Source organism: Rousettus aegyptiacus, unplaced genomic scaffold (assembly GCF_014176215.1).
Source record: "Rousettus aegyptiacus isolate mRouAeg1 unplaced genomic scaffold, mRouAeg1.p scaffold_m13_p_17, whole genome shotgun sequence".
NCBI classification, from domain to species: Eukaryota; Metazoa; Chordata; class Mammalia; order Chiroptera; family Pteropodidae; genus Rousettus; species Rousettus aegyptiacus.
Window position 1 is genome coordinate 15,547,896 of NW_023416292.1, and position 13,208 is coordinate 15,561,103.

General features: G+C 38.5%; 1 protein-coding gene across 9 annotated transcripts in view; it reads right to left on the minus strand.

Annotated features, from left to right (window-relative positions):
- Positions 1-1,895: 1,895 nt before the first annotated feature.
- Positions 1,896-13,208, minus strand: part of TDRD5 (tudor domain containing 5) — a 43,253-nt gene continuing 31,940 nt past the window's right edge. For 7 of the 9 annotated variants that reach the window (XM_016141175.2, XM_036234560.1, XM_016141176.2 and 4 more), the window contains exons 15-18: positions 12,938-13,120; positions 12,043-12,183; positions 10,639-10,825; positions 1,896-2,494 (exon numbers count right to left, since the gene is read on the minus strand). In XM_016141175.2, the coding sequence (XP_015996661.2) occupies positions 2,247-2,494; positions 10,639-10,825; positions 12,043-12,183; positions 12,938-13,120 (759 nt within the window). In that variant the 3' untranslated portion in view covers positions 1,896-2,246. The remainder of the gene's footprint in view (positions 2,495-10,638; positions 10,826-12,042; positions 12,184-12,937; positions 13,121-13,208) is intronic. The other 2 variants (XM_016141182.2, XM_016141181.2) reach the window with 2 other exon arrangements.

Sequence of the window (13,208 nt, forward strand, 5' to 3'; positions counted from 1 at the left end):
GGCTTCAAGCCTGAGGAACTGTTAGCAAAGCGCCTTCCTCTTCCATTCCTAAAGAGTTTATAACCAGAATGTTCCTTTATGTTCTCAGCCCCATTCCCTCTCACACACCTCAGCCTCCCAATTCCCAGGCAACATTTCTTGGGGGGAACTCCATTACTTCTAATAGATCCTAACAGCAACTAGGTGGGAAGAGGTGGGGGGAAATGTTCTAGGTATAGATGTCAACCCATCTTTTAACAATAAAATATAATTAATTTGACCCTAAACCACAGAGCATCTCTCTACCTATCTCTTAAACATTTCTTATTGCTGTTCCTGCCCATATACGGAAATCTACTTACTCACTTTCAAAGGATCTATTAACCTTGTTTGACGCTTTGGACCATTTTAGTTAACTACCCAACAAAGCCCATCTAAAAAGCAGGTAAACAGATGCGCAGATTGGCGGTCCTTGTCAAAGCCAAGGAGTCAAAACATACAAGCCTTGCAAAGGTCCGTTCTTTGCTCTGCTAACTCAAACAGTGTGTTAACTATTAATTACTCCACAGGCTTCTAAGTGTGTTGGCATGTGTCGGTGTGAGGTGGCTCCGTCTAAAAGATTCTCCATCTGGCCATCTGCAAACGGACAGGACTGCGAAAGAGCCCTGACGCAGGGAATCCAACATCGGCATCTGACTGGCAAAGCATAAAGCTAGCCGCCGTCAGGTTACCCAGCGCTGCGGGAGCTCCACCTGCTAGCCGAGTGCTACTGCAGAGAGGTTTCCGGTTTGACCTGCTACCTTTCAGTTCACCTTGCCCCAAACCCGGCGACTGCCTGTATGGAGGAGTAAAGAACTCTAAGAACTTGGCTTCTTCTTTAAAAAGGAAGAATTCTAAGAAGCATCATTTCAAAATGAATTTTCTTCTTTAGAAACAAATTGTGGATAATTACCTAAACCTACATAAAAAACAGAGCTTTTCTGGTCCACCTCACAGCTGGGTATCATATGTGCTCTTTATCAGTCACATGTAACTGTTTATTGACCCTCCATAGAACTCTTCAACTGTCTTCTCCACTGAAGATATCTGATATAAAACTACAAAAAAAAAAAAAACAAATGAGAACCTGTTCTTTCTATCAGTGATGTTTCCAGATTACTTTTTTTTTTGTCAATCAGCATATCGTCATTCTTATAGATATATTAGAATTAAAGGTGAATCCAGATTTTCAGATTTTACTGCATTACACACGTTTTCTCTAAGGTTTGTAGACCAAAAACTATCAGCATTTAGACTCTGGGTCTAACTCTGTTTCGTGATTACTTGACCCTAAGAAACGTTTAGGCCCGTGAGACTCTGAATTTAAATGCACTTTTCTACTCACTCTCACCTCCCTCCTTCCTCGGCGTACATTTTGCTGATCACGTGGTTGAGGAGAGGAGAGATTCCTCACTGTTCAGAGACAGGGACTGGGGGCCGGCTCTGCCGCTGAACGCCAAAACGGGGCCCCGGAAGGGCTAGGAAGGTGGGAACCTAGCTACACGCAGCATGCCAGTAATTCCCGTCTCTTTCTCTGACTCTGCTGCTAAGACATGCTTCTGTATTGAATTTTTAAATTTGGGGGATAAGACTGGTATTCTTTAATTTCACCTTTTGATTTTTTTCTCTCTTGATGGTCTATACTATGAGCTTAATAGAATGTCATACAACATTTCAACAGAGAACATCCTGTTATATAAATATTTAAATACTACCACTGTTGAACTATTGCTACAGTATGGTTCCTGGGAACTGTGATGACTACAGAGATGGCTCGGCTAAGTTGCAGTGATAGAACTCTTTGCTACTAGTCTCCAAGGAATTGCCTATGTGATAGACGTGTAACTGTCGTCTTACTAAACACGGATCACAAAACATTAGTTTTTCAGTTTCCATTTATCAGTCACAATGTAGACAAGAAACACATTTATAGAAACATAAAAAAAAATGAAAAATAAAAGCTACATTAAACTACATTACACAAACGTGAACAAAACCATATAGAATAAGAACATCATCAATAAAAATAAAGAATTAACAATAAATAGCAATCCTTACACAACAAAGTGGACCGACTGTCAGCAGAGCAGAGGTAACGTACAGTCACGCAGAAAGACAGAGGCTTCGACTACCGAACTACTGTTTTTGTCTCAATCCCGCCTCCTTGCTTTGGCCGGGGAAAGCACCGAGCCCTAAGCAGTGAGTCTGTTTTCCTCTCCCTTCCTCCCTCATGCTTCCGTCCTTCTCACACTGGGGTACCAGTGTAGGAAGCTCCTGGACGTGGCTAGCCGGGCGGCAGCTCCTAGGGCGGCAGTGGCTGTACTTCGAGGAATGTAGAATGTCTGGGAAATCTGGTGCTCAGGAGACAAAATCAAAGAGAGCTGGTCCATGGCTCCATGGCTCTTATCTTTGAACACTGTAATAGCATGGCTACTAGAAAAATCTTCATTCTTTAGGCTCTCTGGAGAGCTTTCCACTGAAAAAGAAAGAAAGCACAAGTCTTTTCAAGGGTTCTCACACTCCCTGCCTTCTCTCTCCTATTCTAGACTTTTACTAACATGTGTTATAGTCGTCTTCTGTTAGGTGGTGACAATTACCAATGGCAATCAAGAGACGATGAGACTCAGCAACCAATCGACAAATGGAAAGGAAATGGATGTGGGGAATCATGCCTGGTAGGAAAATAAATTCTTGTCTGGATGAGGGCAAAAAAGAGAGGGAAAAAATGCACCCTGAGCAAGAAAGAGGAGCTTGCTCCCCGGGATGCTGTAGAACAAACTGGATGCAATTCCCACACCAGGGCAGAGCCTTCCAGCTCCCCTACTTCCTCCCGGCGGCGAGCAAAACGATCTCCCATGGGCGTTCTCTGTGGCCAGAGTGGCTCCAATTCTGAGTCTGTGCCAGCGTGAAAACAAAACTGACCAGGACTGTGGCTGCTGTAATGGTCCAAAAACCAACACCGGCCAGAAAACGAACTATTTAGGAGTTCGTTTTAACTAAGAAGAAAAAAGCCTTTCAAATGAAATAAATGGCTGGGAACTCACAGGTCCCAGAGGTCCGACCAGCCAGGGCAGGGAGGGCTCGGCATCCTCACGGGTGTCCTTCTGACCAGTTCTGCCACAGCGGCTGGTCTGTGAAGCGTTTCGTACCTGCCTCCACTGAGACAGGGAGCTTATGCCAGCCAGCATACTGCTTCCTTCAAGAAAACCCTGCTTTAGACAGAAAATCTCGGTGAGCTACACAAGGTGCTATTGCGTGGCCCACAGTTACAGACACTTCAGAGACTGGAATCAGTATGCTGGCTTCGTTTTGAAAACTACTGCTCCAGATCTAAAGAACATAAATTTAAAAAAATTCAGAGGAAAAAAAGCAGGCATAACTCCATATTTAATTCATCTCTGCATCTTTAGCATGAGCTACCATAGTAGCATGTGGTATATGTTCTACACATTTGTGATGAATTATGTTTAAGGAGGATTTGATAGGGTCTTCTCAAAAGTAAAACTCTAATTGTAAAACTATAATTAATGCCTCAGAGAGGAAAAGAGATGGTGAGATCTAATGCAGTAATGTGGTTTTACAGGAAGTTCTTGGTGAGTTCAGATTTTAAAAGGCGTAAGAAAATAAAAGCAGGGACATGCGATCGAATAATTTAGAGGAGTAGCAAAATTTCTGCTTCCAGACATGATGCTAATTCAACAAGGATTGAAAAACAATCTCTCTTGCTTTAAAGAACTGAAGAACCGCACAAATAATGATGAGACAACGGCTTTCAGACACCGAACAACAAGTGTGCGGGACAGAGATCCTTGAGGGAAGGGAAAAATGGAAGTGAGCCTTACAAGTGCTTGAGTTCACTGTCAGGAGATAACTTCCAGGCTGCGGTAGAAGAGGGAGAATCCAAACTAAGCCTGGAGGTCTTACTGGGTTGAGATGAGTCGGGAATATGAGAGGGGAAAGCGCCAGAGAGGCGGCAGCTGGAGACCTGCAGAGAGCTCCCTGTGGCTCTCGGGCTGAGGAGCGATCAGGCTCACGCATGTGAGGAAACCACTAGGGCCAGGGGGAAAGCGACCTGACAGGAGCGGCCGGAACAATCACTGCGGCTTGTACTGTGGCCAAACGGTTTGTGTTTTCGTCAGCCTCAGCGCCAAGATATTCTAACACACAGGACATCAAGTCCCAGCGAGAGCCTCAGAAAGGTACTGCCTAAAGAGTCAGGCCGCCAGACTAAGGACTCTTCCAAATCAGCCTAATGAAACCCACAAGAAACGCAGAAAGAATCAGACTAATTTCAGGTAATTTCATTGCATTCCTCCCAACCTCAAATAAATAAATAGGTAGGTAGATATATAGATACAGACAACGATAGGAAGATAGGGAAGATGGGAGGAGAAAAAGAGACCCAGCCGATAATGTAAAATTCACAGTGTCTGTCTGTCATCCAATAAAAAATCACCAGATATGCAAAGCAGCAGAAAAATATGACCTGTTATCAGAATAAAAATTAATCAACAGAACCTGATTCCAAAATTATACAGAGAGCAGAAATGATACATATGCTGGTATCACAACACGAGGGTATTAAAATAGTTGTTATAAGAATACTCCAGGTTTCCAAGAAGGCAGAGGAAAAATGTGGCTCTGATGAGGAAGAAAACGGAAGATGTAAAAAAAACCCAAACCAAACCTCTAGAGATGAAAAAGTTTCTGAGATGAAAAATAGAATGGATGGGAAAAAAACATCCTGAACACTGAACGAGAAAAAGTTAATACACTTAGAGATACAGCAATAGAAACCAACCAAAATGAAACACAGGCGGCGAAGACTGGGGAAGGGAAGGCGTATCAGCGAGCCGTGAAACAGTATCGAGTGGTCTGTCACGCGTGTAGTGTGGGACTGGAGTGACAGGAGGAGGACAGGGTGACTGAAAAAACATTTAAAGGTCTAACAACTGAAAAATTTCCAAATTTAACGGAAACTGTAAACTCAGACCCGAGCAGCTCAATGAACCCCAGGTAGAAGAAATATGATGAGAATCACACCAAGATGTCTTATAATCTGATTGCTGAAAACCAGCGATATGAAAGAAAATCTTAAAAGCAGCCAAATAGCACATTACAGTAGTGCCCCCTTATCCAGAGAGGATGTGTCCCAAGACCCCCAGTGGGTGCCGGAAACTGTGGCGAGTACCAGACACTACGTGTACTATTTTCTTCCTATACATATACACACACCTATGATAAAGTTTAATTTATAAATTAGGCAGAGTAAGAAATTAACAACTATAACTAACAATAAAATAGAACGATTATAATAATATACAATGACAACAGTTATGTGAATGTGGTATCTCTCTCTCTCTGTCTCTTTCTCTCTCTGTCTCTCTGTCTCTCTGTCTGTCTCTCTCTCTGATAACTGATCTGATAGCCCAGATAGCTATGAAGTGACTAATGGATGGTTAATGTATAAAGCGTGGCTATGCTGGACAAAAGGATGATGTGCATCCTGGGCGGGATGGAGCAGGATGACTCAGGATTTCACCATGCTACTCAGAACAGCGCTCAATTCAAAACTTACAAATTTCTGGACTTTTCTACGTCATATTTTCGGGCACAGTTAACCACAAGGTTACTGCAATCACAGAAAGCAAACCATGAACAAGGGGGGACTACTGCACAGAGGAACAAGGTTAAGAACAACGGACTTCTTGTCAGAAAGTAACAAGCAGTGACATCTTTGAAGGCACTGAAAAATCTGCTGACCCATAACTTTATATCCAGAAAAACGATCTTAAAGACATGAAAATAATGGCTTTTTCTAATGTCCAAAAGTGAGAGAATCCACAAGGAGCAGACCAGCATGACAAGAAATGTTACAGTTCTTCAAGCTAAAAGAAAATAATACCAGATGGAAAGTTGAATTTACAGCAGGCACTGGCAGACTACATCCTGTGGTCCGAATACAGCCTGTTTTTTTAAATAAAAGTTTTATTGGAAAATAGCTATGCTGATTCGTTTATGCATTGCCCACGGGTGCTTGGGTGCTGTATAGAAGAGGTGAGTATTTACAACACACACCATATGAACCTCAAAGCTGAAAAGATTTACTTTCTGGCTCTTAATAGAAAAGGTTTGTTATAAAAATCAGGTTTCCTGATTTACACAATAAAATAAAGAACACTGGAAATGACAAACATACATGAAAACAAAAACGAATTTTCTCGATTTTCTTTTCTTTAAAAGAAAACTGACTTTGTAGCAAAATAAGAATGGATTTTGTGATTTACAACATATGAAGAAGTAAAATATATAACAATAGCTCAAAGGCTCGGATGAAGAAAATGGAAGTAGACTATTATAAGGTTTTCATACTACACACGTAAAAATTTGAAGGTAATACTTTGAATATACAGACTATAAATCCCAATGCAACCATTTAAAGAGCAAAAACTAAGAGATATAACTATTAAGTCAATAAAGGAAATAAAATAGAATTATTAAAAAAACTAAAAAGAAAGGGGAAAAAAGAATAAAAGGAATAAGAGCAAATAGGAAAGAGAGAAAAACAAAGAAATGGTAGATTTAAACCCAAACATTTTGATTATCACACTAAATTATCTAACCACTCTAATTAAAGATTATTAAATAGGAAAGAAAGATCACAGTACATGCTGCCTACAAGAATTCCACTTTCAATATAAAGATACAGTTAGGTTAAAAGGAAAATAATGGAAAATGATATACCATGCTAATATAAGTCAAGAGAAAGCTGGAGTGGCTGTATTAATATCAACAAAGATGATTTCAAAGCAAAGAATATTACCATGCATAAAGAGTAAAATTTAATAACAAATGAATGGAGTCATCAATAGGGCATAATAATTCTAATAACAGAGTGTCAAACTACTTGAAGCAAAAACCTGATAAAACTGAAATTAAAAAGACAAATCAACAATTACGACTGTAGAGTTCAACAACTCTCTCTTAATAACTGATTGTACATACGGGTGGAAAATTAACAAGGCTATAGAAGATTTAAACAACACTATCATCTTGACTTAATAGGTATGTACAAAATACTTAACCCAATTCCAGGCTACACATTGTTCTGAAGTATACATGAAACATTTACAAAGACAAACCATATTCTAGGCTACACAATTATTGTCCTAATTAAAAGGATTCCAAATATGTCGTCTAATCACAAAATTAAAAATCAATATAAAGACATCTGGAAAATCTCCAAATATTTGGAAATTATACCATAAACTTCTAGAAGAGAAAACTCTTAAGGGTAAATTATATATTGAAATGGATAAAATAAAAATATAACACACCAAATTCATGCAGCTAAAGCAGTGTTTAGAGGAAAAATCATAGCATTAAGTATGCTAATGTTTAAAATTAAATATAGCATTAAACAGTCTAATATTAAAATTTGTATTAGAAAAGAAAGAGGCTATGAAATGAAAGACCTAAAGTTTCAACTTGAAAAACTAAAAATAGAGAACATTATAACAAAAGCAAGTAGAAAAAAATAAGTATTTTTTAAAAAATAAGAGCAGAAATCAAAGAAATAGAGAACGGAAAAACAACATAGAAAAATTGATGGAACAAAAAACTAGTTCTTTGAAAGACCAACAAAACTGATAATAATAAATCTGTAGGCAGATTAATTAGGGGACAAAAGATGACACAAATTACCAATACCAGAAATGCTAGAGAAGATATCACTACAGAGATTTAAATTATATAGGAACATTATGAATATATTTTGCTACTAAGTTTTATAGCTTAGATGAAATAGATAAAATCAGTGAAATGAAAACTATCAAAGCTAATACAAGAAGAAAGATATTGAATTTAGAGTTTAAAAAACTTCCTGCAGAGAAAACTCCAGGCCCAGAGGGTTGGTTGAATTCTACCAAATGTTTAAGAAAGAAATAATACCAATTCTATACAAATTCTTACAGAAAAGAGGAGAAAACATATCCCAACTCTTTTCATAAGGGCAGCATTCCGTGGCTACCATAACCAGGCAAAGACATCACAAGAAAACTAGAAACCAATATCCCTCATGAACACAGAAATAAAAATTCATAATAAGATTTTAGCAAGAGAATCCATAAATCATACATCATGATCAAGAGGGCACTGTCTTAGGAATGCAAGGTTGGTTTACTATTAGAAAATCAATGTAGTTCACCACATGAACAGACTATTTTTTTTTAAAAAAAAAAAGGATAATCTCAATAGATACAGAAAAAGCATCTGGCAAAACTGAACACCCATTCATGATAAAAGCTATCAGAAATCTAGGAATGAACTGGAATTTCCTCAACCTGACAAGGGCACCTAAAAATACCTAGAGCTAATATCACACATTATTCATGAAAGGTCAATAACAAGGCAGGAGATTTCACTCTCATCTATTAAATCCAACCCTATGTTGGAGATCATAACCATCATAAAGAAAAGGGGAAAAAGCAAAAGATTTCACATGAAGTAAACTGTTCCCCCTCCACACAGATAATATGATCGTCTATAGAGAATCCCATTGACAGAGCTAACGAACTAAATTTAGCAAGGTCGCAGGATAGAATGACAATACATAAAAATCAACCATGTTTTTATAAACTAGCAACAATCAAAAACTGAAATAAAATACCATTTATATAATAGTATAAAAATATGAAATACTTAAACACTAGGGATAAATTTAACGAAATATGAATAACACCTACACACTGAAAACTACAAAACACTGCTGAAATTAGAGATTTAAATAAATGAAGAGACAAATTATGCTCATAGATCAGAAGACTCAATATTGCAAAGATGTTACTTCTCCCCAAACTGATCTATGTAGATTTTTAAATCCCAATAAAAAATTTTAGCAGGCTTTATGTAAAGATTGAGTGAAATCTAAAATTCATATGGAAAATGACCTAGAATTTGAAAAAGAACAACAAAGTTGCATGACTTCAAGATCTAGTATACATCTCCAGTAGTCAAGGGCAGCGGTATGAAGGCCGATGTATATACACAGGTCAACGGAACAGAATAGGAAGTCCAGTGAGAGACCCGCACTTACAAGCCTACGCACTTCTGACAATGATATCATGCAGTTTCACGGAAACAGGATATCCTTTTCAACAAATGGTGCTGTAACGACTTCATATTTACATGCAATCGAAACAAACAATGATCTTGATATCACACCATATACAAAAATTAATGAGTTGGATCACAGATGTAAATGTTAAGAACTAAAACTATGGAACTTTTGTAAGAAAATTTAAGAGAAAATCTTACTTGGGTTAGGAGAGATTTCTACATAGGATACAAAAAGCTCAAACTATAAAAAAAAAAAAATCAACAAACCTGACTTCATCAAAATGAAAACTTTTGCTCTTCCAAAGATACTATTAAGGAAATGAAAAGGCAAGCCACAGACTAGAGAAAATATTTGCAATATATATGTCTATATATTGCAATATATATATATGTGTATATATATATATATATGACATGACATATATATGACAAAAGACTTGTGTCCACAATAAAAAATGTTTGCAAATCAATAAACAAAAGAGAGTCCAATAAAAATGAGCAAATACTTTAACAGGCAATTCACTAAAGAAGATATATAGAAGGCACATAAGCACACGAAAAGATGGTCAACGTCACTGGCAAATAGGAAAATGTCAATTAAAATCACAATAAGATATCCTACAAACCCACAAAAATTGGCAAAATTAAAAAAGACTGATGATTATACTTTGTTGGCAAGGATATGGAGCAATGAGAACTTTCATAAACTGCAGGTGTGAATACAAAATGGTAAAGCCACTTTGGAGAACATTTTGGCAATTCTTAAAAAGTTAAATATGCAGTGACCCTATGACCTAGCAATTCCACTCCTAAGTATATACTGAAAAGAAATAAAAACCATTACGTCTACACAAAGAGCTGTATGTGAATGTCCACAGTGGCTTTACTCATAATGGTCCAGATCTGGAAACCACACAGACGTCCACAGTCTGGTGAACAGGAAAACAGACAGGCGCATCCGTACGACTGGGAACCACTCAGAAACAATCTTCCGGCACTGGCAGCATCCCGAATGAACCTCTAGAACATTTTGCTACGCAAAAGAAGTCACTTTCTTCTTCAAACATTAAAATTACACATGACTTGACTCCCTTAATATGAAATTCTAGAAAAGGAAAATTACCAAGCCAGGAGCCAGCAAGCAGGGGAAGGGAATGTCTGCACAGGGATGTGAAGAGACATTCAGATTGATGCAAACATTCCATAACGTACTTGGGTGGTGGTTATAAGACAGTGTGCATTTGTCAAAACTCAGAAAACTGCACATGTAAAAGCTGGCAAATTTTACTGTACATAAACCAGACACACACACCTACACACCCACCCACCCCCCCCCCCAGCTGCAGGGGGTGGATAAAGAGTGGCAAAGTGAAAGGGAACAACTGAGCCCAGGAATTGAGACAAATGCTAACGTCAGGAATTTTTCAAGTTATGTTCTGAAAAAAATAAAGGTTTTCAGCAACACAGCGAATCACTGTGTTTGCCAACTGCATGGAAACCTACCAGAACCAGAGTATTTTTCGGGGGAATCGGCCGCTGCGGAGAGCGGGACTCGCTCCGGCTGCGTCTGAACGTCGGCAGGCTCAAGCGGGCTCCCGTCCGCGGACTGCTGCGCCTGGGTGAGAGAGACGTAGAGCTCCTCCAGTTTGGGCAACGTGGAAGAGTCCAAAGAAGTCTGTGAGTCTGGTTGCTGCGGAATGCGGGAAACGAGGCAAAAGCATGACAAGTAACTGTAGTTTAACAGAAAGCATAAAGCCTGTTGTTTCCTCAATTACAAACCAAAGATAGTTTCCCTATTATGAAAAAGTCCCTGTTTTTAAGAACCTAGATATTCTCTAGGAAAACAAGTCCTTCCCTAACTTAATGATCATCAATTCAATTTAAAAAAAAAAAGTTAATTGAACACACATTATGAGCAAACATGGCACCATCTGTCACCATGCACAGCCAAGGAAGTTGCAGAAAAGGCGACAATATTCACTGAGCTCTGGTGCTGGATTATTTGCATGTTTCTTCATTTAAATGTGTCGGAATGACTGTTCTAGGTTAGGTGTTACATCTTCATCATAGCCTTTTTCACTTAGGATAATGCTTTTTACAGAGAGATGGAGTAAGTCTCCCTAATGTCAATTGATAAATGACAAGGCAGAGATTTAAGCGCAGTCCAGTCTGTGTTCTCTGTGCTCGACCACCCCACCTCCCAGTGAGGTATGATCCCTGTCCCTAAGAAGCTCACGGTTAGGGAACCAGTGTGTGTGCTGCACCTGGCCACGAAGAGAGGCATTACCTGCAATCCACAGTGTGAACGACATGCTAGGGAAACACAGAGCGAAAGGAAGGCTCCTCAGAAGCGCCAAATGGACTATTAAGGAGGCAGGTTTGAGAGAAACAGATGAATATCCCAGAGGCTGAATCTGGGCTAAGTGAACGGAGTGCCAAATTTTAACACACAAAAGTACAGAAGTCTGGTAGTCGAATTTCGTGAGTCACACAAATTGTCCTGCTGTTTTCAGGATACTCATAATATAATTGAGAAATAAGAAACAAATGGATTTCGTTCCATGGTTAGTGCTTTCTGCCAAAGCAACTTTATAAAAGAAGAAAATTGGCCTAGACGATAGGACAGATACAGAGCTTAAAATTTATAGCTGTTACACAGAAATACCTATTTCTCTATCCCTATCATAGATATTTAATCAATCTTTTAATTCTAGGCTCAAGATTTTCTTCTGAAGAGATGGTGAACTCTATTAAGTTCACAGAAGTTAATTTTAAAATCAACATACATTTTAATAACATGTATTCCGTGAAATGCTAAGGGAAGGATCATTAACTAGAATTTTACTTTCGAAAAATGAAAGCACTCCCTCATGCAAACCTGTGAAATAACATTCATTAGACATTTACCTTTTGAATCCCAGTTGTCCCAGTATTTTTTTCCTGAGCACCCGGACCTTCTGGTGTTTGAATTTCTTTCACTCCATTCACGAGGCCTGAAGGCTGCCATGAATCATCCCATATATCTTTGGATGTAGAAAAACACCAATCCTACAGAGGAAAAAATTGCAACAATAAACTGAGATATAGTGCCACATGAGCCAAACAGAGGATAACATGGGCAAGGTAAAAGCAAGGAGGCAGTGTATGTTAAACCAGAAAAGGTGTTTATTAACTTTCTATCTCAGTGTGTCCTCTTGCATTATTGGTGCATACCCATTATCCTGAATTCCTTTGAATACACAGATCTCATAAAAACAAATACAACTTATCTGCAGGATTTTCTTTAATACTGGTTTCAGGCGACACGATTTTTCATGATCATCTAGTTTTTAAATGGCATAAATTATAAGAAGCAACTTAACTGCAGATATTTCTTCTTTTTCATAACCAGGTGGAAATAAACTAACATTTAAATATAGAGTTAGAATCAATATTAGCAAATATTCTCATTGCAGAGATCCAGAGGTTAAATATGACAAGACTAATGTAACGAAAACAAAATCAGGGAAAACAATTTATTTATAGACACTAAGGCGATGACTTGGTGCCAATGATGAAAAAAAAAATCATGACTGAAAGGGCAGATAGGCACGATCAGTCCAAGATTTATTCTTCACTGTTTCATCCTATCCCTCTTCCTACCACTACTATCTTTGGAAGGAAATAAATGCATTCTTCTGAATTATCTTCTGATAAGTCACTTTGAATTCCAAAGCGTATAGTTTTCCTGAGGTGCGGACAATTAAGTTTACATTCCTTTTTTTTAGTAGTGATTTGCTTTCTTTTTTCTCAAGGATCTAACCTTCTCTGGCATTTCTTCGCATGACAGGTACGGCTTCCTTCCACCAAGGCTGGAGGTGAATGAGTGGGAGGCAGCATCACCCCCTTTTTCCGTTTTGGCGTGCGAAGGTAACCAGTTCTCATCCCAAATATCGTCACCTATGGTCACTGACTCCAGGCATGGCATTCCAGTGGGGATCTCATCCTTGAACGTATCAGAAGACAAAGAAAAGCTTTAATTGACAGTTCCCTTCACTTGTGGATAGTACGTTAATCTCATTAAAAAAAAAACA